At 46.4% G+C, this 24,538-nt stretch overlaps 1 protein-coding gene across 5 annotated transcripts; it reads right to left on the bottom strand.

The window, feature by feature from the left end:
* GINS4 (GINS complex subunit 4) lies at positions 1 to 24,339 on the bottom strand. Of its 5 annotated transcripts, XR_010127181.1 has the most exons (9): positions 24,120 to 24,321; positions 23,218 to 23,332; positions 17,043 to 17,129; positions 16,197 to 16,310; positions 13,719 to 13,816; positions 13,490 to 13,578; positions 11,591 to 11,681; positions 5,017 to 6,602; positions 1 to 4,372 (listed from the first exon to the last, which is right to left on the bottom strand). XR_010127181.1 is itself a non-coding variant. In XM_063668714.1 (8 exons), exons 2-8 carry the CDS (start codon positions 23,311 to 23,313, stop codon positions 4,342 to 4,344), a joined length of 606 nt encoding a protein of 201 aa, XP_063524784.1. In that variant the 5' UTR covers positions 23,314 to 23,332; positions 24,128 to 24,331; the 3' UTR covers positions 1 to 4,341. The 5 variants fall into 5 exon arrangements, 4 of the variants coding, with proteins under 4 accessions (XP_063524784.1, XP_063524783.1, XP_054355685.1 ...); XM_063668714.1 differs by lacking the exon at positions 5,017 to 6,602 and having other exon boundaries at positions 24,128 to 24,331; XM_063668713.1 differs by lacking the exon at positions 5,017 to 6,602.
* Positions 24,340 to 24,538: the final 199 nt, after the last annotated feature.

Raw genomic sequence — 24,538 nt, 5'->3', positions numbered from 1 at the left:
TAACAGTAGTACATGTGCTTCTTTATTAATGCATTACATAACATGTTCTGGCAGCAGGTCTAATGATGACTGAAATTTTAAAATAGGAATGTAAATGACGTTTTGAGACATCTGCAACAACTGTAAATGTGGTAGGAAGATATCTGATTTCTGTTGGTGACAAAGTCACAAGTACTGATAATATTACTGTGGCTTGGCTAGGCGCAGTGGCTCACACCTGTAACTCCAGCACTTTGGGAGGCCAAGACAGGCAGATCACTGAGGTCAGGAGTTTGAGACCAGCCTGGCCAATGGTTGCAGTGAGCTGAGATCACACCACTGCACTCCAGCCTGGGTAACACAGCGACACTCCGTCTCAAAAAATGTACACACACACACACACATATATTACTGTGGCTTGTTGCCTAGATTCATAATAGAAGGGAAATCTAAGCTTCATTTAGAGGTTAGTGCAATTTTTTTCTTAGCCAAGTTCATGAATCTTCTGAATTGCACGGTCCATGAAACCCAGATGTAAAAGCGCTGCTTGAGGCTGTTGGAAGCACTGCTGTCTCTCAGCTACAACTTGGCCTGGGCAAATGCTGTATTGACCCCCCTTTTTTTTTTTTTTTTTTTTTTGAGACGGAGTCTCGCTTTGTTGCCCAGGCTGGAGTGCAGTGGCGTGATCTTGGCTCACTGCAAGCTCCACCCCTTGGGTTCATGCCATTCTCCTGCCTCAGCCTCCTGAGTAGCTGGAACTACAGGAGCCTGCCATCACACCCGGCTAATTTTTTGTAGTTTTAGTAGAGACAGGGTTTCACAGTGTTTGCCAGGATGGTCTCAATCTCCTGACCTTGTGATCCACCTGCCTCGGCCTCCCAAGTGCTGGGATTACACACGTGAGCCACCACGCCTGGCCTGTATTGACCTCTTTTGACTGTGGTCTTCTAGATCTTGGTGCAACAATTCCTCACTAGCTTGTTAGCTCCTTGATGGCTTTAGAAAAATGCTTTTTATGTTTCACCCAGTGTTTGTCTTCACTAAAAATGATCCATATGGCCTAGTCCACCACTACAGCAGCAGAAAGCTCTGTACACTGCCAGGTTACCTCTTCCTGCATGTACTACAAGGCCCTCATTCCTTCTGGCTTGGATTTGCCCGCACAGCCCTGGCTCCTAACCCTCCAGTGTGACCTCCATTCTCCACAGTCACCAGAAGGATTTCTCTGTGCATTGGATTTCTAAAAACGTAAAACTGGGCTGGGTGTGCTGGCTCATGCCTGTAATCCCAGCACTTTGGGAAGCCAAGGCAGGCGGATCACTTGAGGTCAGGAATTCGAGACCAGCCCGGCCAACATAGACAAACCCCGTCTCTGCTAAAATACAAAAATTAGCTGGGTGTGGTGGCACGTGCCTATAGTTCCAGCTACTCCAGAGGCTGAGGCATGAGAATTGCTTGAACCTGGGAGGCGGAGGTTGCAGTGAGTCAAGATTGTGCCACTGCACTCCAGCCTGGGTGACAGAGCAAGACTGCCTCAAAAAAAAAAAAAAAAAGTAATAATAATAATAAATAATAAATACATAAAATAAAAATGTAAAACGGATTCTATCAGGTGGGTGCAATGGCTCATGCCATTTGGGAGGCTGAGGCAGGCAGATCACCTGAGGTCAGGAGTTTGAGACCAGCCTCACCAAAATGGTGAAATCCCATCTCTACTAAAACTACAAAACTTAGCCGCGCGTGGTGGTGCATGCCTGTAATCCCAGCTACTCGGGAGGCTGAGGCAGGAGAATCACTTGAATCTGGGAGGCGGAGGTTGCAGTGAGCCAAGATTGTGACACTGCACTTCAGCCTGGGGAACAAGAGCAAAACTCTGTCCCCCCCACAAAAAACAAACAAACAAAAAAACTGATTATATCAAATATTAAAGTCTTTCAGAGGCTTCTAAATGTTTTCATGCAAAATTCATATTTACATTTTAGCATGACAAATCAGACTCCTGAAGACTTTTGTCTGAAAACCTGTCTCCCATGAGACTCCTATAAAACTCCTCCAAGACGGGAAACTGCCTCTCCTCCCATCCCCGAATCTTGTCTGATGCACCTGCCATGCCCAACTCCTGGGAGTTTCCAGAGTACTGAATCCACCCTGTGGCTTCTGTGCCTTTGCACATGACCTTTCTGCCTCCAGCAGCCATCCTCTCTTCCCTCCTCAGCCTGGCTCAGCTCTCCAGTGTTTCAAGTCTTGGCTTGGGTACCACCTCTTCTGGGAAGATTTCAGGACTCTTCCAGTCTTTTGAGTTCTTCCTGTGTTTTTTCATAATGCCCCGTTCATTCATTTTTTTTCTATTTTTCTTTTTTTTTTTGAGGCATGGTCTAGCTCTGTTGCCTAGGTTGGAGTGCAATAGTGTCATCTTGGCTCACTGCAATGTCCTCCTGTTGGGCTCAAACAAACCATCCTCCCACCCCAGCCTCCTGAGTAGCTGGGACTACAGGCACATGCCACCACACCTGGCTTTAGTATTTTTGGTAGAGATGAGGTTTTGCTGTGTTGCCTAGGCTGGTCTAGAACTCCTGGGCTGAAACAATCTTTCTACCTTGGCCCCCCAAAGTGCTGGGATTACAGAAGTGTGCCACTGTGCCCTGCCCATTCCTACCTTTATACAAGCATAGTATGCTGTGAGTTGGTTTTTGTTGGTCTCCCTCTCTAGACTGTAAGCTGCTTTAAGACAGGGGCTTTCTTCTCTGAATGTGCAGCACATACCACAATGTCTAACCCCACCTTTTTTTTTTTTTTGAGATGCAGTCTCACTCTGTCATCCAGGCTGGAGTGCAGTGGCATGATCTCGGCTCACCTGCAACCTTCATCTCCTGAGTTCAAGCAATTCTCCTGCCTCAGCCTCCCGAGAAGCTGGAATTACAGGCACCCGCCACCATGCCCAGCTAATTTTTTTTTGTATTTTTAGTAGAGATGGGGTTTCACCATGTTGGTCAGGCTGGTCTCGAACTCCTGACCTCAAGTGATCTGCCTGCCTCGGCCTCTCAAAGTGCTGGGATTACAGGCGTGAGGCACCGCACCCAGCCAGCCTACCTGTTTGTTGACTAAAGAGAATTGAGTTATACCTGGCACCTGCTGTTGTTACTGGGTCACTTACCTGACCTGGCCACTCTTTTTAAACAAGTGCTGGAGTGAGAGGACACTACACCTCCTGCCTTCATTACCACTTTTGCTTATGAATTTTCCTACTTAGGAATTCATATGCTGTCAAATGGCTTATAAATCACTCATTCCCATACATGTTTTAAAAAGTGGGAACTTCAGGCTACTACTAATATATATCCAAGTTACTAGTATTTACTTACATATCTTTTATGTAATTCTTCCCCAAATTTGGGGTAGCTTTTAAAATTAAGGCAAAATAGAAGATTGAAACTGTAGGTATCATAAGGAGATCGGAAACTATTTAAGGAAAGACACAAGGAAGCTGAGAGGGAGGTGGGGGCATACAAAGTGGCTCTGAGTTCCTGGTAGGAAGGCTGGGAAGGGGAACAGATAGGACTCATTTGTCTGATAAAATGAACCATAAAGTTTGAAGATATAAACTTTTACTTGCACTAAATTCTGAGAAAAATCTATTACAGGGATTCTTATATAGAAACAATGGATATGTAATAGATAATGCCTTCAGTTCTAATTTTCAGAAAACATGGAAATGTTTTTCACATGGCTGTCTCTTTGCTAAAAGCAAAGAACTAATACATTCATCCAGAAATACTGACTTATGGGATCCAGTTTGATACAGAAGTAAAAGTTGGATGGCTGGGAGTGGTGGCTCATGCCTATAATCCTAGCACTTTGGGAGGCTAAGGTGGGTGGATTGCCTGAGCTCAGGAGTTCGAGATCAGTGTGGGCATCATGGTGAGACCCCATCCATATCTACAAAAAATACAAAAATTAGCTGGGCGTTGTGGTGTGCGCCTGTAGTCCCAGCTACTCTGGAGGCTGAGTCAGGAGAATCGCCCCGACTCCGGGAGGCAGATGTTGCCATGAGCCAAGATCATGCCACTGCACCCTAGCCTGGGCGACAGAGCGAGACTCTGTCTCAAAAAAAAAAGTTGGAGAACCAAGAGAAATGGACTGAAGTAACAGCCCTTCGGCTCTCTCGTGTTAGTTGTTAAACTGTTGACAAGAGTGTGGGCAGCAGCCTACCCATGAGCTCTCTAAAGAGGACCCAAAGGGGTACACATGTTATGTTGTTGACTGGAGATCAGAAAACTTCAGATGCCAGAAGATGGCAAAGTTGATGATCTTCTACACAAACAAAGCAGGCCTGCTACAGTCTCACCTGGATTGAGGACCAAATCACTCGTCCGGAGGTTGAGGGCAGCAATGTCTGCAAACAGAAGTGGGAGTGGACAGCACACGCTTTAACACGTGAAGCTGGGTGTGGGAGAGGCCATTTCTCACTATTATTTTCATGACCTATTCTGGAAGTGAGATTGCAGGCCGACCAGAAAGCTGTGTGTGCCCAAATCACTCCAGTGTTTCTTATATGAAAACTTGCACACCTTACTTAATTCCCCAAAGAATTTGGTGGGATTTTAATAAAGATAAAATAGTAAAACTGTAGGTATTAAAAAAAAGATCATAAACTATTTAGGGAAAGACGACAATTTGACCAGGAAGCTGGGGTACCGTGGTGAGCTGGCGCTTATCTCATAGGGTCGTTATGAGGATTAAATAAGATAATTCGTGGAAAGCAATTTGCCTATTGTCCAAGACACAGATAAATATTAATCTCCTTTACTGTTTCCTTTTCTGTAGGCAATGAGTAACCAATGAAGCTTTTTTTTTTCAGAGGGAGTTTCGCTCTTTTTGCCCAGGCTGGAGTGCAATGGCGAGATCTCGGCTCACTGAAACCTCCGCCTCCCGGGTTCAAGTGATTCTCCTGCCTCAGCCTCCCAAGTAGCTGGGATTACAGTCACCTGACACCATGCCCAGCTAATTTTCGTATTTTTAGTAGAGATGGGGTTTTACCATATTGGCCAGGCTGGTCTTGAACTCCTGACTTCAGGTAATCCTCCGCCTCTGCCTTCCAAAGTGCTGAGATTACAGCTGTGAGCCACTGTGCCCGGCCCACTGAAGCTTTTTAAGAGGCAATGAAATGGTCAGAATTCTGTTTAAGGAAAATTATAGGTTCAGTGATAACAGAAGCAGCAATTTGAAGTTTAAAAACATTTACATTTGAGCTGGCAACAACTTTGGGTCCTAAGTTGTTTTAAGTCACTTTAAGAGGCTTAAAACATTCATATGCAAATCTCTGGACCCAAGAAAATAACTTCCTCTTAACCCTAGGCCTGGCCGTTAGGAACATTTTTTTTTGAGCCAAAGAATCCCATACTTTTAGGTTTACACTTAAGACATCTTCTCAGGATTAATTGTAAATTCCTTAGAGGCAAAAATAGTCATTTACTTTTATTTTTATTTCCATAGAAACTAATAGAACTGGACAAGAAGCAAGACCTAGGTAATTGTGTGCTGACTTTACTTCGAGTGGTTTTCTTTGTCTTAACAAGCTAGGCAGAATTTGTCAGCATTGTGTTACGTAGAATAGGACCTGGTTAAAACAGAAAGCTATGTTGAGAAAAATGCCACCTCCTCTAAAGCAATGTGAATGGTAGTGGTTATTCCCTCAAATGAGTCTTTTTCGAATATGAGAACTTATTCCAGGAAGCTATTGTTGCTGAAAACATTTTTGGATCTTCTTTTCTTTTGTGGAAAGAAAGATTACAGTAAGAAGAAAAGGATGGACTCAGGTGCCCTGGCCTCACTGGGGTTTGATCACATCTCTACTTAGAAGTGATGTGGCCTTCAGCAAAGGAGTCTGGTATCAAAGCTCACCAGATGCCATGGCTCATGCCTGTAATCCCAGCACTTTGGGAGCCAAGGCAGGTGGATCACTTCAGGCCAGGAATTCGAGACTAGCCTGGCTAACATGGCGAACCCCCGTCTCCACTAAAAATACAAAAATTAGCCAGGTGTGGTGGCACATGCCTGTAGTCCCAGCTATTGGGGAGGCTGAGGCAGGAGAATCACTAGAACCCGGGAGGCAAAGGTTGCAGTGAGCTGAGATTGCCACTGCACTCCAGCCTGGGAAACAGGGCGAGACTATGTCCCACCGAAATTAAAACAAAACAAAAAACATCCAATCAAATGGGGGTTTGACTTATTCTCAACAGGACAAAATTCACTTATATTGCCATGGGCAGGAATCATTTGCATAGCAAGACAGGAAATATTCACATCATTATGTTTTCTATAAATCAACTTGTACCTCTACAGAGTTGTAAAATTTAAAGACATGGGCACACAGCACACAGGGATCAAGCATTACATTGAAAGGATAGCCAGTAATGTTTTGCCTATTCCAAAATCTCAAATTTTTCCTTGCATAGGTATGTTGTGGAGATTTACAAGTTAATCTACTTTAAAAACAGCTTGATGTGGCCAGGCACGGTAGCTCACACCTGTAATCCCAGCACTTTGGGAGGCTGAGGCGGGCGGATCACCTGAGGTCGGGAGTTCGAGACCAGCCTGGCCAGCATGGTGAAACCCCATATCTCCTGGAAAAAAAAAAAAAAAATTAGCTGGATGTGGTGGCAGGTGCCTTTAATCCCAGCTACTCAGGAAGCTGAGGCAGGAGAATTGCTTGAACACGGAAGGTGGAGATTGCAGTGAGCCAAGATTGTGACATTGCGCTCCAGGCTGGGCAACAGAGCAAGACTCTGTCTCAAAAACAAAAACCAAAAGAGCTTCATGCATAGTAAATTTGGTAAATTAAATATTCTCATTGCCTGCAGAATATCCTATATATACGGCCAGGCGTGGTGGTTCACACCTGTAATCCCAGCACTTGGGAGTCCAAGGTGGGCAGATCACGAGGTCAGGAGATCAAGACCATCTTGGCTAACACGGTGAAACCCCGTCTCTACTAAAAATACAAAAAATTAGCCGGGCATGGTGGCACGCACCTGTAGTCCCAGCTACTTGGGAGGCTGAGGCAGGAGAATCACTTGAACCCGGGAGACGGAGGTTGCAGTGAGCTGAGATCGTGCCACTGCACTCCAGCCTGGGTGACAGAGTAAGACTCCATCTCAAAAAAAAAAAGAAAAAAAGAAAAAAAAAAGAATCTCATATATATATATATATATATGTATGTATACACACATATATTTGAGATAGAGTCTTGCTCTGTCACTCAGACTGGATTGCAGTGGTGCAATCATAGCTCACTGCAGCCTCAACCTCTTGGGCTCAAGCAATCCTCCTATCTCAGCCTCTCAAACAGCTGGGACTACAGATGCACATCAACATGCCAGGCTAATTGTTTTATTCTCTGTAGAGACAGAGTCTCACTATGTTGCCCAGGCTGGTTTGGAACTCCTGGGCTCAAGCGATCCTTCCACCTTGGCCTCCCAAAGTTGCTGGGATTACAGGTGTAAGCCACCAAGCCTGGGCCGGTACATCTCTTTGAATACACCTAGTAGTTGTTTCTTAGCCATAGAATGAATATCCGATTTTTCGGAAATAGCCAAGCTATTTGAAACCAAATCTGTTAAATAAGTACAGAATACTGATTTTGCTTTTTTAAAAAACAAAGGTTTTTTGGACAATATAATGAGAGGGCTTTCATAGCTAGTTGATTAGACACATTTGAAAAATCAGTTCTTATAGAATTCTAAATGGGATATTTGGCTTCCCAAGATAAATTACTTAAAGAACACTATATGAAGAATTGACATACGATGTGTTTGCTTAAAAATGCACTCTGCAGCTGGGCATGGTGGCTCACACCTGTAATCCCAGCACTTTGGGAGGCCAAGGCAGGCAGATCATTTGAGGTCAGGAGTTCAAAACCAGGCTGGCCAACATGGTGAAACCCTATCTCTACTAAAAATACAAAAATTAGCTGGGTGTCATGGTGTGCACCTGTAATCCCAGCTACTTGGGAGGCTGAGGCAGGAGAAACGCTTGAACCCAGGAGGCGGAGGTTGCAGTGAGCTGAGATTGTACCACTGCACTCCAGCCAGAGCGACATCTCAAAAAAACAAAAACAAAACCAAAGCACTCTGCAAGCTTCCTGGCTAACTCTTGTACATCGCAGCAGGGGAAGTTTGATGCCTCTGAGGGCGATGCCAAAGCCAGGTGAGCTGCTGGGGTGTGAGCATGGAGTAAACGCAGCAAGGTCACAGATGACGGATGATGACTGCGGTGGGAAAACCCACATAGGGGCCTGCAAGCATGTCTCCAGGAAGAGCTGTCTTGCGAGGGGCAAACTTACGGTAAAGGATGATGCCATCATTTGATAAAATGTTCTGTCATGCTTTTAGCGGTGAGTTTTTAACAATAAAGCAAAACACTCACCATGAACCAAATGTTAAAATCAATGTCAACCAAGTCACATCATTTCCTGTTCCACTTGGTTTTGAAATTCAACTTCTCCTTTATTTAAAAATGACATATCAAAACCAGTCTTCTCTTGAAGAGGTAACTTAGGAAATGGAGCAATTTACTGTGGCTTTAGAGGATGTAAAGTGCTCCGTGCAGTCGGACATGTACAGGGCAGCAGCTGGAAGCATGAGGACATAGAGCCGTCACTCAATGTGGTCCCCGGGCCAGCAGCAACTGCACAATGTGGGAGCTCCTTAGAAAGGCAGGATCCTGGACCTCACCCTGTTTCAGAACCTACATCTTTTTTTTTTTTTAATTTGCAAAAATTTATTCATATACAAATGTGCAATGTCAATAAAATGACCAAATAGGTTTGTTCTTGAAACATTTTCAATTGAACGGGAATTAAGTGCTTTTGAAAAGTGACAAAATGATCATACAGTGAAGTTAAGATGTCTCTTTCTTTATATAACAAGTATAAATCAGGTACTAACTCTTGATTTTACTCTGAATTAACCATGACATACTAAATGAACTTGGGCTTCAGGCAGAACCTACATCTTAAGGCGAGCTCCAGGCAATGGGTATGCACATTAAGGCTTAGGAAGCACTGTTCTAGGTAACGGCTCAGGTCTCTGGGCTTAGCACTACAGGGAGAACGTGACCAGGAAATGCAGACTTGGGTTCTGATCTCAGGCTTACCACTAAATACCTGCTGTTTGCCACAGCCCTGCCCACTTCTCAGGACTGTGGGGGACCAAATGGGATCCTTATTAACAAGGTCCTGTAAGATCTGGGTCCAGCCTGCCTCAGACCTTATCATGTACTACTTTCTATTTTGAGTTGGGCTTTCTAGCCAGGCTGACCTCAAGCAGAGCTTGTTTCTGCCTCAGGGCTGTTTTCTCTGCCTGGAACACCCTCCCTTTTGACCTCTGCACTGCAGCTGCCTCCTGTTAATCAGTCTCAGCCTAAATGTTGTCTCTCCAATGAGACCCTCCAGGGACTGCACGAGTATCAAATAGCTTTGTCAAGAAATAAAACCTCCCCAGGCTGTGCGCAGTGGCTCACGCCTATAATTCCAGCACTTTGGGAGGCCGAGGTGGGTGGATCACCTGGGGTCAGGAGCTCGAGACCAGCTTGGCCAACATCGTGAAACCCCATCTCTGCTAAAAATACAAAAAATTAGTCGGGTGTGGTGGTGCGCACCTATAATACCAGCTACTCGGGAGGCTGGGGCAGGAGAATCTCTTGAACCCAGGAGGTGGAGGCTGCAGTGAGCCGTGTTCACACCACTGCCACTCCAGCCTGGGCAACAAGAGGGAAACTCCATCTCGAAAAAGAAAAAAGAAAAAAAAAAAAGACCTCCCTTGCTTTCCCCTACTGATTTCTCTTGGAAATGACAGCAATGTTACCCTGATTACTCTCGCAGCCCATACCCTGCAAATGGAAATCTGCCAACTTCATCCAGGAAGAAAAGACTGGAATGCAGGTTGCTTTTTATAGCATTTCAAGTAAAGATCATTCATTCACTGCCTATACATCCTTCCTTCCGGCATCACTGAGACTCTGCACGCACATTAATTTCTCCCATTCCTCTTGAAAATGTGAAGAACTTAAACCAGAAAAGCGGCCACAGGTCACAATACAAGATGGTTAACGTCACTCTGTTAACAGTGCCTTGGCCAAGGACAGCCAGATGGCCCGGAGGCTGACTTGGCAAAGCTGCTAGAGAGTTGGGGAGGGCTGCAGGTTAACAGCAGGGAGCACATACTTCATTAGACTACAAGCCGGGAGCTGTCCAGAGGTGCCTTCTGCCGCAGAATGGAAATTTAATAATGGTTTATTGGTTTAGAGGTGCTTTTCAGTTAAGCATGACAGAAATTGGTTTTAAGCCCAATATCAGAGGTTCTAAAATGTTAGTTTACACAGTCTAATGATGTATGACGGGAGAAGGCCACAGCTGTTTTCTTTAATCTATTTACAATCTTCCCAGCAGAAAGGCTAAATGAACTCTCCTACCATTATCAGGTCAGGGCTAAATGCAGCCCCGATCACAGGCAGTGATGCCTTCTTATAAACTACTTCTGCTTGGCTTTCCTTAGCTCAGAAAATACTACAAAAGGAAAAGGCGTGCTGAGAGCCTCTGCTGCTCCAAGTGTGCAGAACAAACAGTACAATGGCCCCATCTACTGACACGGGCTAAAACAGCAGATAGGACATGCAGCAACGCAAGCAATCCTGCCTCGAGCTCCTCTTCACGCCCGTGACCCACAGCACTGCTGAGGAATGTCTGATGCCTAGTGAACTACTTTATTATTGTCCTCAGGCACAACGTGATATGAAGGGTTTCTAGTATTTTCTCTAGGGTTCCAGGTCTTCATTCTTGTTTACGCCTAGTGTGTGTGGTGTTTTTTTTTTTTTTTTGGAAATGGAGTCTCGCTCTGTCGCCCAGGCTAGAGTGCAATGGCACGATCTTGGCTCACTGCAAGCTCCAGCTCCCGGGTTCACGCCATTCTCCTGCCTCAGCCTCCTGAGTAGCTGGGCCCGCCACCATGCCTGGCTAATTTTTTATATTTTTAGTAGAGATGGGGTTTCACCGTGTTAGCCAGGATGGTCTTGATCTCCTGACCTCATGAGTTTATGCCTAGTTTTTTGTTGTTGTTGTTGTTTTGTTTTTTGAGACAAAGTCTTGCTGCCACCCAGGCTGGAGTGCAATGGCACGACCTCAGCTCACTGCAACCTCCTGCTCCCAGGTTCAAGCGATTCCCCTGCCCCAGCCTCCTGAGTAGCTGGGATTACAGGTGCACACCACCGCACCCGGCTAATTATTTTGTATTTTTAGTAAAGATGGGGTTTCACCATGTTGGTCCGGTTGGTCTCAAACTCCTGACCTCATGATCCGCCCGCCTTGGCCTCCCAAAGTGCTGGGATTACAGGCGTGAGCCCCCACATCTGGCTGTTTATGCCTAGTTTTAAATTAGCTGGACAGCTCCAGATGCAACCAGAGGTGCAATGGTTTTGTATCGGATCAAGTGCTGTGAGCCCTTCTCCAGGTCAATCACGTAGTCCCTGAAAAAAAGGGAAACACATTTGCCTGCAGAGCTCGGCTGGCCCTCCATCGGGAGGAACGTGCCCACTGTGAAAGATGCACGCCACTCACCTCTGCTCATCTGTGTCTGGTTCTACCAGTATGTTTTCTTGTCGTTCTCTCACTCTCAGAAACACGTAAGAATCTAGATCTGGTTTGGGAACTGCCAGGAAAACAACAATGTGATTAGGAAATGCTCGGCCAACAAAGTCAACAAAGTAAAAGCTGCTGGGAAGAATGGTATGGCACACTCAGGGTTGAGAGAGGAGCCCAGCCCATTCCTACTCTTCTAAGATGCAGACAGAGTGGCTGACAAGGGAGGAAACTGGACATGGATTGGGCCTTTTGTCTTCCTCAGGCAGCCTCAGCAAAATGACCAATTCAGGGTTCCACAAGTCTGGTATGGGTCTGACTTGCTCCTGGTGTTATGGGCTACACTGTGTCCCTGCAAAATTCATACGCTGAAGCCCTAACCCCCAGTACTTCAGCGTGGGATTGTATTTGGAAACAGGGCTTTTAAAGAGGCAATTAAGTGAAAGTGAGGCCAGTAGTGTGGGCCCTAATCCAATCTGACTGGTGTCTTATAAGAAGAGAATAGGCCAGGCACAGTGGCTCATGCCTGTGATCTCAGCATTTTGAGAGGCTGAGGCTGGAGGATCAATTGAGGCCAGGAGTTTGAGACCAGCCTATGCAACATAGCAAGATTCTGTCTCTACAAAAAATTTTTAAAAATAATAGCCAAGCATGGTGGCACATGCCTGTAGTTCCAGCTACTTGGGAAGCTGAGGTGGGAAGATCGCTTGAGCCCAGGAGTTCAAGGCTGCAGTGAGCTATGACAGCATCAATGTACTCCAGCTGGGGCAACTGAGCAAGACCTTGTCTCAAAAAATAAAAAGCAAAAAACAAACAAACAAAAAAAAAAGTGGGGGGGAGGGAGGGGACTAGGACACACAGAGACTAGGATTAGTGATCTTATAAAAGTAGCCTGAGAGTCTGCTTGCCCCTTGCCCCTTCCCTTCTCTGTGAGGACATATGGAAGGCGCCATCTATGAGGAACAGGCTCTTGGCAGACACTGAATCTGTGGGCGCCTGGATCCTGGACTTCCCAGCCTCCATAACTGTGAGCAGCCCAAAGGGACTAAGACCCTGTTCCACCACCGCAGGGGTGGCCGTGTGGCCCCCAGCCCTAGCACAGGCTGGGCAGAGATGAATTTCCAGGGCTCGGGTGTACTGGAGCTCGTTTGATTTGATGTGGCAATTTTGCCTGAGGAGGTCTTGCTTGGATCTGGTACACTGTGAAACACTGAGGAATATGGGCTTTATCCTGTAAGCCAGGGGCCCCCGCTGGGTTGATCCGACGTTGAGGGCTCTGCCTATACCTCCCTTTCCTTGCTCAGCAGCCCTCAGGGGCCGGTGTGAAGAGGCCCGAGGAGGGGCTCTGGCCAAGCTCCCCTTCCCTGGCTCCCCTCCCTCCTCTCTCCACACCCTCCAACCTGCTCCCTCTTCTGAGGCCACAGTGACTCACTGGAGGTCTACCTAGCCTCGTTTCAGCCCTCCCCTCCAGCTAGATGGGCCCTGTGCATTCTGGGACCTGTGATGAAAAGACCGCCAGCCCCTCTCAGCAGGGGCAATGTTGGTGTAGGCTCTGCAGCGCTGGTACTCGGGGCTGCCAGCACCTCGCAGAGGCTCAGCAGATGGCTACTAAAGGTGAACGCGGCTCCATGCCTGAGTCTACAAGCACCAGTGCAGTCATGGGGCTCAGCCCACCCCAGGGACCAAGGAAGCAATGCTCAAATGCCTACCATTGGATCTGCTTTCCGTGATTTTTTTGGTTTTTAGCTAGAACCCTTCCTCTTTCTGTTTATCTACATACTTATTTTTTCGTATTTGGGTAAAAACAGTGAAGAAAGGATCCTACCCTGGAACACCTGAGGATGGGTGGGCCACCTGCAGGGAGAATGTCCTGTTTACCTGCCCGAAAGAGGTCCACCTTCTGTAAGTTAGGGGGCATGTGCTTCAAGGCGACATTTTTCAGATAGGACTCTGTGTTCGCCATGAACCTGAAAGACACGGATTCAAATCACTGTGGTGTGCACAGCTGATGGACGTCCAAGGTTAGCAGGCAGCAGCACGCAGGCCTCTAGGACAGGCCTCATGCTGAACCAGCCAGGTGCCCCACGCCAACGGCTCACTCACTCACTCTCTGGCAAAGGCCAACTCTTCCGGCGAGAGGCTGGAAGGCTCCCCCTCAGGACGTGTTTTCTCCTTCTCAAGGACATGAGGGAAAAACTTCTCTATCTGTGAGGATAAAGCAAAATCTTCATGAAAACATCGGCAAAAGTCAAAGAGAAGGATGTGGTTAACATAAACAGGGTTTACACAACCCTCCCGAGGAAGGACATGTGGCCCGGAGGTGGGATAGGGTGGGTGGAGAGGCACATCATAAGACACAGGACAACGTCTCTGAGACACCCTTGCAGGCAAGCTATGGACCTGGAGCTGGGGGACAGCTTGGATTGGGAGACTCCTAAGTGGCTGAACAAAGAATGCTGACTCAGTGGGTAGATGTCAAACTGTAGGGCAGTCTTTGGTGAAAGACCCTCGCCACAGTCCAATTAATAATCACATAAGGTTTTTTTTTTTTTTTTGAGATGGAGTCTCATTGTGTTGTCCAGGCTGGAATGCAGTGGTGCAATCTCAACTCACTGCAACCTCCAACTCTCGGGTTCAAGTGATTCTCCGGCCTCAGCCCCCCAAGTAGCTGGGATTACAGGCACCCACCACCACATCCAAATGATTTTTGTATTTTTAGTAGAGATGGGGTTTCACCATGTTGTCCAGGCTGGTCTCAAACTCCTGACCTCAGGTGATCCACCTGCCTTGGCCTCCCAAAGTGCTGGGATTACAGGCGTGAGCCACTGCACCCAGCTGGTCATCACCAGCTTTGGTTAAGCATGTCATCAAAAACCTTATGTGGGCCAGGCACAGTAGCTCATGTCTGTAATCCCAGCACTTTGGGAGGCCGAGGTGGCTGTTGATCACCTGAGGTCAGGAGTTTGAGATCAGCCTGGCCAACATGGTGAAACCCTGTGTCCTCTAAAAATCAGCTGGGCATGGTGGCAGGGGCATGTAATCCCAGCTACTTGGAAGGCTGAGGGAACAGAATCACTTCAACCCGGGGGCGAAGGTTGCAGTGAGCTGAGATCGCGCCACTGCACTCCAGCCTGAGCAACAGAGTGAGACTCCGTCAAAAAAAAACCATAACCAAACAAATAAAAAAACGAGGGGGCTGGTGACATAAAGTATTAAGAGACAGCTAATACATTAGGTGACAAGATCAGGATCCAGAGACAAGGGAAATGGCCCAGTTTAATAAGATAAAGCTTAAGAGAGATAAGTATCAAGCCCGACACTTAAGGAGCCAAAACCTAAGCCATACAAGTAGAGGACAGTGACTGGATGGGGTAATTATCATCTTAAAAGGGGTTAGCGTCCACGTGAGTGAAGAATGAGCTCAGGGAGCGTACCTGTCAATATGCTAATGTGATAAATATGCTAATGTGATGTGGTTGGCATTACTACCAGCTTAATAACCAGAATAAGAGAAATGATCATTCTGTTTTTCACAAACTTGGTCAAACTACAACTGGGATACTGTGTTTAGTTTAAGATACTGTAACTTAAGAAGGATAGAGACAAACAAGAACCCTTTTAGAGAAGAGACCAGGAGAGTAAATGGTTCAAATGGCTAAAATGTGTGCCTGAGAGAAGACTTCGAGGAGACTGTGGGCAGTCTTCAGATAGCTGAAGCATTCTCATGTAGAAGAGATAATTTATTTTATTTGTAATAACTAAAGAGACACATAGAACCAAATGAAAAGAAATGTCAAGGAAGTAAGAATTTCTCAGAGTTATAAAATAGGAATGTTTTACAATTTCTTTTCTTTTTTTTTTTGAGGCGGAGTCTCGCTTTGTCGCCCAGGCTGGAGTGCAGTGGCACGATCTCGGCTCACTGCAACCTCCACCTCCTGGGTTCAAGCAATTCTCCTGTCTCAGCCTCCCAAGTAGCTGGGACTACAGGCACCTGCCACCACGCCTGGCAATTTTTTTATTTTTAGTAGAGATGGGGTTTCACCTTGTTGGTCAGGCTGGTCTCAAACTCCTGACCTCAGGTGATCCACCTGCCTAGACTCCCAAAGTGCTGGGATTACAGGTGTGAGCCACCACGCCTGGCCTGCAATTTCATTTTTGCAAGTTAGATAGCCACAAAGCTGTAGGTGAATGTAAGTCATCCTGGTTCATTTGACACTGACGTTGGCCATCTGACAGACAAAATTTTGGAAACAATTTCTCCTCTAGTCAGCATTCCCTATTGACCAATGCCAGCAACTCTCCCTTCAGCACCGCCATGCTGTAACGCAAGGGGGCACCACTCACTCGGCAGGTGAACAGACTAAAAATGTGTGCGGTGTCCCCGCAGTGGGCAACACACGTTCCTCTGTGCTTCCGCGGAGCAATCTCTCACCCTCCTTACACTTTAGCTACACGGATATTGGGCTCTTAGCAGCATCTTCAGGTCCTGGACCCTCCTGGGCCCCAGCCCAAGTTCTCCCCAGGACATTCAGTCTACATTACAGACTGCGCTGTCTCAATCCCTCCAGGTATCTCCACGTCAAACCTTCATGAGGCGACACCGCAAGTAGCTGCTGAGGACATAGCGGATCCTCTCCATCTCCATTTGGTGGATGCTGACCTTCAGGTCCTCCCTTTTGGCTCTCCTGAGATTTTCTTCCTATTAAATGAGAAACTAAGGTTTATAAAAAACATGATGTTCAACTATCATCACTGGCAACGTTGAGGACCCAGACTATGTTTCGGTCCAAGGGAAACAAAAATATCATGTGAGTTTTCATTTTATCATTGTATAAAGTATAAACAATAGTCATTTACTTTTAGAAAATGACCATTTGAATAGAATCTGTTCAGCCAGAGGGTTCCAGAAGAACTCCAATCCGATTGTAAGGGAGATAATACAGCACACAGAAGAAACTTCCATCGGGTCTAAAAACCAGTATTAAAACACCAGCTGAGCAACTGTGAAATATCCACATTTTACAGCTTCTCTGAAGCTGACAATGATTTACGCTCAGATCATCTAGGCCAGGGACCACAAACTCAAATGTTTGCAGGGGCCAGGTGGGGAGGCTACAAGAGAAGGGTGGGTAGTCAGGGGCTGTAGGGAGCAGGGAGTACATGGATGGACAGCTCTCATGGGACTGCTCTGGTCAACTGTTCTCATGCAGAAATGCAGGATTTTCGACTTTTCATGGGAAGCCAATATCCAGATATTTACAGGAACTCTCAAGATTGATAAACATAGATAACTAATTCAATGTTTTTTTAAAGAACTGGACTGTGAGTTGAGCCAAACAAAACAGATTTGCTATCAGACCACAAGCTCTCAGTGTGCTGACCAAATGCTTTTACCTTCCTCCTTTGTCAACCCGAGACAAGCGACTCTTACCATGTGCTCCAGCTGTTCCATGACACATTCTACAATCTCAGGCTTGCTCTCCAGCAGCTCAGGGGCAAACTTTTCATTCATCCAGGCCTAAAAGACAAATGCCAGAAAAAGCAAGCATCACCCACTACAGCGCTAAACAACCCTGTGAGTCAGCCCAAGTCCAGTGAAAACCAGGGATGGCGCAGGCGAGAAAACTGTCTACCCACCAAATGGAAACACTGAAGGTGTTTTGAAGACAAACTACGTTCAGCGATTGCTTTCTCGTGTCTTGTTTTAGTTGGGAGGCTGTGTTCACAACCTTCTATTCAACTGACACTCATACAAACCCTTGCTTACTTCAGTTAGTATGACGCTTGGTGCTGAGAGTGACACCACCTGGTGTTCAAACAGTGCCTTTGCCAGGCAGCCGGGGCACACTGTTACTCCACCAGCTCCTTTCACCCAGGCAGCGCCACCCCATGTCTATTTAGAGAGAAAGCAACAACCCATCAATCCACACAGCTCTTCATTCCTGAAGCTCAGAGCACTTCACAAATATTTTTCATTCATCATCATCGTATCTCAGAGAAAATGGATATAGTTATCCTCATCTGATTGAAAAAATACAGATTGAGTAATTTACTAATGGCCCCAAAGTATACAGGATCATAATAGAAACAGGCGCTCATCTATTATGGAGTTTTGGAGCCAGAGGTTAAAGCTCTAATTTATGACTCAGGCCCAGCTGTTTGGTTCATTTTAGAGACTTCCAAGGCTTAGAGAACTGAAATATCCCTAAGTGACTGAGGAAAGCTACACTTATCTTTCAATTACAGGAAATGTAGTTTTAGCACAGCTCAGAATTATATGCTGACCAGGCTCAACTTATTTTTTTCTGATGTCCTTGAGTGTCTGTTTCTCCCCATGATCACTGTCAAGACACATTACCAAATGCTGGGTATGGCTACTGTCATAAGCATTTGTGCAGAGCCTGAGCATCTGTAACAGTCCTGCAGACTAAGACAAACCAACAAAAAAACCCTGCATAATGCATGGGAAAACATCATATTTTCTGGAGGGCTTCTTAGGAGCAGTATTTCTTTTTGATTGATTTTTATTAAATATTGAATAATTTTTATTTATTTATTTTTGAGGCACAGTCTCACTCTGCTGCCCAGGCGGGAGAGCAGAGGCATGATCCCAGCTCTCTGCAGCCTCTGCCTCTCGGGTTCAAGCGATTCTCCTGCCTCAGCCTTCCGAGTAGCTGGAATTACAGGCATGTGCCACTATGCCCAGCTAATTTTTGTATTTTTATTAGAGACAGGGTTTCACCGTGTTGGTCAGGCTGGTCTTGAACTCCTGACCTCAAGTGATCCACCTGCCTTGGCCTCCCAAAGTGCTGGGGTTACAGGTGTGAGCCACTGAGCCCAGCCAGATACTGAATAATTTTTAAAACTACAAGAACAAGCCGGGCACGGTGGCTCACGCCTGCAATCCCAGCACTTTGGGAGGCCGAGGCAGGGGGATCACGAGGTCAGGAGATCAAACCATCCTGGCTAACATGGTGAAACCCCATCTGTACTAAAAATACAAAAAATTAGCCAGGCGTGGCATGCCTGTAGTCCCAGCTACTTGGGAGGCTGAGGCAGGAGAATTGCTTGAACCCGGGAGGCAGAGGTTGCAGTGAGCTGAGATTGCGCCACTACCCTCCAGCCAGGGCAACAGGGCAAGACTCCACCTCAAAAAAAAAAAAAAAAAAAAAAAAGGCCCTGTGTGTCCCTCCCTCCTCAGCGGTAATCATTAGCTTGAATTTCGTGTTGAATTTTCTTTATGGTCTCACTACATTTGTTCATATCTCTATAGAATACCTCTCAACCTGTTCGTGACAGGATATTCAAAGAAAATGATAGTGCTTGTCTGGTACACTGGGGTAGCATTGGGGACCACTTCATTTACATTATGAAATTATGACAACAAAGTATAAAACATTAGGTGGAAGTTTATATTAGTATAAAACTTTCATATAAATCTTTCCAAAATTGTTACTGAGAAACTTGTATCTAAATCCAATCCTTTTTTTTTTTTTTTTTTTAAATCAGGTTTTATGTTTGAAATGGCTACATCTGGTTTCTGGTCACACAATGGCACGATACTGGCTCACTGCATTCTTGACCTCCAAGGCTTAAGTGATCCTCCTGCCTCAGCCTCCAGAGTAGCTGGGACTAAAGGTACATACCACAAAGCCTGGCTAATTTTTGAATTTTTTTAATAAAGATGGGGTTTTACCATGTTGCCTACGGTGGTCTTCGAACTCCTGGCCTCAAGACATCCCCCTGCATTAGCCTCCAGAAGTGTTGGGATTACAGGCTTGAACCACTGTGCCTGGCCCCTGATCAAAATTCTAAATGCCAATCTGTTCGTTATTGCTGCGGGCTGAAGCGTGTCCCCCCTCAAAAATCTACCTAACTTCTACGACCTCAGACCGTGACTGTATTTGGAGATGGGGGTCTTTAAAGAAGTGATTAAGTTAAAATGAGGTCATTAGGATGGCCCCTAATCCAGTAAGACTAGTGTCCTGATAAAAGGTAATTTTAACACAGACACACACGAGAGGGAAGACCACGCAAGGACACAGGGAGAATATGGTCACCTACAAGCCCAAGGCAGAGGCCTAGGAAGAAGCCAACTATGACCTCAGCCTCTAGAATTAAGAAAATAAATTTCTATTTAAGCCACCCAGTCTTTGGGACTTCGCTCTGCGGCCCTAGCAAACTAAAACAATCACTAAAATGAGCAAATCTGCACTACAGGTAACAACTTTTAAATCACTTTTTACAGGCATTAAAGGGTATCCTATATATGCTCCTGGAGCATTCTCATCAGCGGCCCTGTCAGGCTGTCTCTTTGGCTGTGCCACACAGCATAAGAGACAGGATCTGGCTGTGGCAGCCGTGCAGGTGGCGGGTCACTTCCTTGGCTGCGCTCAGGGCATTGCACTAGAGCATCAGGCATGAGATGTTACTGTAGCTTACCCACCGGCAAGCCGAAGCTGTGCTGTCAGACCCCCCGCCGCCCCATCCTCTAGCTGCCTTTCAAGGACCCCGATGATGCTCACTTGAAAAAGTAACCAGCCTGGGGGCTCCGGCTGTCCTAGAAGGTGCAGGGGTGCACACGGAGGCATCTGTGGCATAGCAGTGTGCCACATAACCCAAGGGTGGTGGCTCTGCCTTGAACAATAATTTTGCAAGTTTGAACTTTACATAAAGTGTTTCTTTGGCAGCTCATATTTTATGGTTGTTATTATTCTACATTATGTTCCTGTTATTCATGCTGTTTCAGGAGTTATTTTACTCATTTTCACTGCTGTTTTATTCCCACTGTACGTGGTATATTTTCTCAATGCTATTTGTTTATGGTTATCTAGGTTATTTTCATTTTTAACTATTGCAAGCAATGTGTGAACATACTGTGGATGTCTCCTAGAGTACATGCAGAAGTTTTCACTAGGTATGTACCTGGGGGTGGAATTACTGGGCCGCAGGTATGTGCACCTTCATCTTTACTAGACAATAACAAATTATTTTCCAAAGCAATTATACCTATTTATATCCCACGGCAGTATATAAGTGTGCAAATTGCTCTACTTTTTTTTTTTTTTTTTTTGAGAAGGAGTCTTGCTCTGTTGCCCAGGCTGGAGTGCCGTGGCATGATCTCAGCTCTCTGCAATCTCCACCTCCTGGGTTTAAGAGATTCTCCTGCCTCAACCTCCCGAGTAGCTGGGATTACAGGCGTGCCAACATGCCTGGCTAATTTTTGTATTTTTAGTAGAGACGGGGTTTTGCCATGTTGGCCAGGATGGTCTTGAACTCCTGACTTCAGGTGATCCGCCCGCCTCGGTCTCCCAAAGTGCTGGGATTACAGGTGTGAGCCAGCGCACCCGGCCTGCCCTATATTCTTAATTTTTTCTTTTTGGGATAAGATCTCGCTATGATCCTCAGGCTGGTCTCAAACTCCTGGGCTCAAATGAACCTCCCACTTGGGCTTCCTGAGTTGCTAGAACTACAGGCATGAGCCACTGCGCTCAGCTGCTCTACATTCTTGCCATACTTTATATTGCTCACGTTTTTCAGTTCTTCCAATCTGATAGATATGAAATGATATCTCATGATTTTAATTTTCATTTTCCTGATTACTAAAAAGGTTGAACATCTTTTTCATATGCTTATTGGTCATCCTGTTTTCTTCTTCTCTGAGGTATCAGTCTGTATTGGGAAGTCTGAAAGAGCTGTTTATGTACTGTGGATAATCATCTTGTGTCAGCTACATATTAATATTTTGCAAATATCTTCTCCCAGCCTGGTGGCCTGTCTTTTCACTCTAATCCAGAAGTACAAACAGGCTGGGCACAGTGGCTCATGCCTGTAATCCCAGCATTTTGGGAGGCTAAGGCAGGCAGATCACAAGATCAGGAGTTCCAGACCAGCCTGGCCAACATAGTGAAATCCAATATGGTGAAACCCCATCTCTACTAAAAATACAAAAATTAGCCAGGCGTGGTGGTGCACACCTGTAGACCCAGCTACTCAGGAGGCTGATGCAGGAGAATCGCTTGAACCTGGGAGGCAGAGGCTGCAGTGAACCAAATCACACCACTGCACTCCAGGAACGTATCCCTTCTTTCTTTTATGCTATGTGCCTTTTGATTTTTGTTTAATGAACCCTTTCCTAATGAACCAGGAATTCTTAATGCTGTTCCACAAACTAGGTCTGTGGGTGGATTTCAGGGGATCTCTGATCCCCTGGAAGTCATATGCAAAATTCTGCATGGGTACATGCGTGCGTTATTCTGGGATGAAAGACCACAGTTTCTACCAGTTTCTCAAAAAGGTCTGTGATATAAAAACAGATTAAGAATCACTGCTAAATAGTAAGGATTATCATATAAGGTATAATTTAAAAATTATTTTAGTTTGGTTTTGTCATTCGTGATATCATGTATGGCAGGGAAGAATGAAGAATACTAAAGTAACAAACATGAGAGAGCTCTGGATGGGGCAGTTAGAGCAAGAGGATAAGGATACTTACTATGAACAGCTCACATCTAGTGAGTGCTTATCACGTGTCAGCATGCTGAGCGCTTTACGCAATTACCACATTTAATCAAAAACTCCAGGACATAGACACTATTATCATCTCAATTTTATTTTATTATTTTTTTGAGACGGAGTTTCACTCTTGTTGCCCAGGCTGGAGTGCAATGGTGGGTGGGATCTTGGCTCACCACAACCTCTGCCTCCCAGGTTCAGGTGATTCTCCAGCCTCAGCCTCCCGAGTAGCTGGGATTACAGGCATGTGCCACCACACCCGGCTAATTTTTGTTTTTTAGTAGAGATGGGGTTTCATCGTGTTGGTAAGGCTGGTCTCGAACTCCTGGACCTCAGGCGATCTGCCCACCTCAGCCTCCCAAAGTGCTGGGATTACAGGCTTGAGCCACTGTGCCCGGCCCTATTGTCTCAATTTTATAGTCAAGCAACAGCTTGAGACAAACTCCCTAACTTGCTTAAGATCACATAACAGAGGAGTGTCACAAACAGATTTAAATCCAGATAGTCTGAACTCCTGTTACCAGAGCATCATGAGATATAAGTGTAAAGAACACAGTTACTGGCACATGGGAAATATACAATAAGTCATAGCTATTATAACTTACAGGAGAAATATTTCAGAAAGGATTTTAGATAAGCAGTGGACATATGGAGAGCAGATGACTCAAGAAAAAACATGTGAGAAAAAGGAAAAATATGACCAGTTTTCCCTCACAGGCATTTCAGCATTTTCTTGCTAAACAGGCATTCTCCAGGGAAACAGCAGATGTTCAAGGGACTAAGGTAAAGAAGTTCAGGGACCTCTACAGTCCCTGAAAATATCACGTGGATCCTTGCTCTGTGAACTGTTCACTGAATGTGCCCAAAGCTGTGCCTTACTGACCCCACTTGGGGATGCTGTGTTTGATATGAGGTCTCTAACAGAGGATGTCCTTCCTGCTTCCCGTTTCCATGTAGATGGTAAGATCCAGTCCCTGTTCTCCTGAAATAAGCCCCGAATTCCATTTCCTCATTTTGTGATCCCTGATATTCACAGTTGAACTAAATAAAAAGGCTAACTGGAGCAAAGGGATTCGATCTGGGATGCTTACCTGCTCCAACCTTTCAATGAGCTCTGCAGGAGTTAGGACCACTTCCTCACTACCGCCATCAGAGTCCTGTCCCAGGAAATCCAGTTCTTCGGTCATCTTCTCTGAAACCAGGAACCTAATGAGAGGGAAAGAACCAATACTCTGCAATGCGTTTTCTAGTTATTTGCAAGAATAGACATCTATCTGGAGAAGGGAAAGGTTTATTGAGGTTTCCTAGGGTTGTAGAGGTCCATTAGCAAGTGGTGAGAGAACGCAGGGACTCTAGTTTTCCAGTGTCTGCCTCTTCCTCCAAGGCTTAGGTCAGGTATCCGTTTCTCAAACAAGCCTCCCCTTTACTACTGTCCACCAAGAGCTGAGCACCCATCACACCATACAATCACTATTCATTTCTTTGACTTCCCAGTAGAGGTCTTGGTCCTCAGGGACGGGGTTCGTTTTAGTTCAAATACGAATCGCGCCTCTGCTCAGTGCCTGGCACTAAGCACTGGGGACGCAATGACCTGGGAAGCCCCTGTGCTCAGCACAGCGCTTGACTCCTAGCAAGCACTTAACATTATTAGGAGCTGGCCGGGCTCACGCCTGTAATCCCAGCACTTTGGGAAGCCGAGGCAGGAAGATACCTTGAGCCCAGGAGTTCGAGACCAGCCTGGGCAACATAGGGAGATCCTGTCTCTATAAAAACAAAAATTGTTAGGAAGATTAATCAATGCTAATTTCCCAGAGCCACAAGGCCCGGCGACATTAGACCAGTCGGCGACCCCAAAGGCCTAAGGAGGTGGATGGCGGGGACGAGGAAAGTCCCTGGGATCGCAGGGAAACTGCGAACATCCCCCTCCTCTCCTCCCTCTCAGTGCCACCCACACAGGCCTGCCCTCGCCACAGAAGTCCCATTCGACGCTCACTCGGGGACCTGGGAGACAGCGAGGCACTCCACAGCAGCCGGCGGTAAGGACGGGGGAGTTCGTGGGGACGCAGTCGGGGCACCAGGAAGCGGGAAGACAGCGGAACAAACTGCTCAAGGCCTTGCCGGGACGAACCCTACCCTCCAACTTCTCACCTCCCGCGCTACTCTCGCAAACTTTCCGCCCAGGCACGACGTCATCGCGCACGGGGGACGCTGACCGATCAAGGCGCGGAGGGAAGAGCGGGGCGGTCTCCTTGGGCCCGCCCACCCGACGGGCGGGGACTGTCTTCGTGGCGGCCCGCAGTCTCAGCAACCCAAGGACTTGAGGAGGCGGGAGGCTGGTCCGAGTTGGCCCCGCCCACCTGGGCCGGCCGCTCCGCTGTGCGGTCCGGGTTGCACTACCCAGGAGCGTCGGGA

This window comes from Pongo pygmaeus, chromosome 7 (genome assembly GCF_028885625.2).
Source record: "Pongo pygmaeus isolate AG05252 chromosome 7, NHGRI_mPonPyg2-v2.0_pri, whole genome shotgun sequence".
In the NCBI taxonomy this organism is placed as follows: domain Eukaryota; kingdom Metazoa; phylum Chordata; class Mammalia; order Primates; family Hominidae; genus Pongo; species Pongo pygmaeus.
Note: the sequence above shows the minus strand (reverse complement) of the source record. Positions and strands in the feature narration are given on the sequence as shown.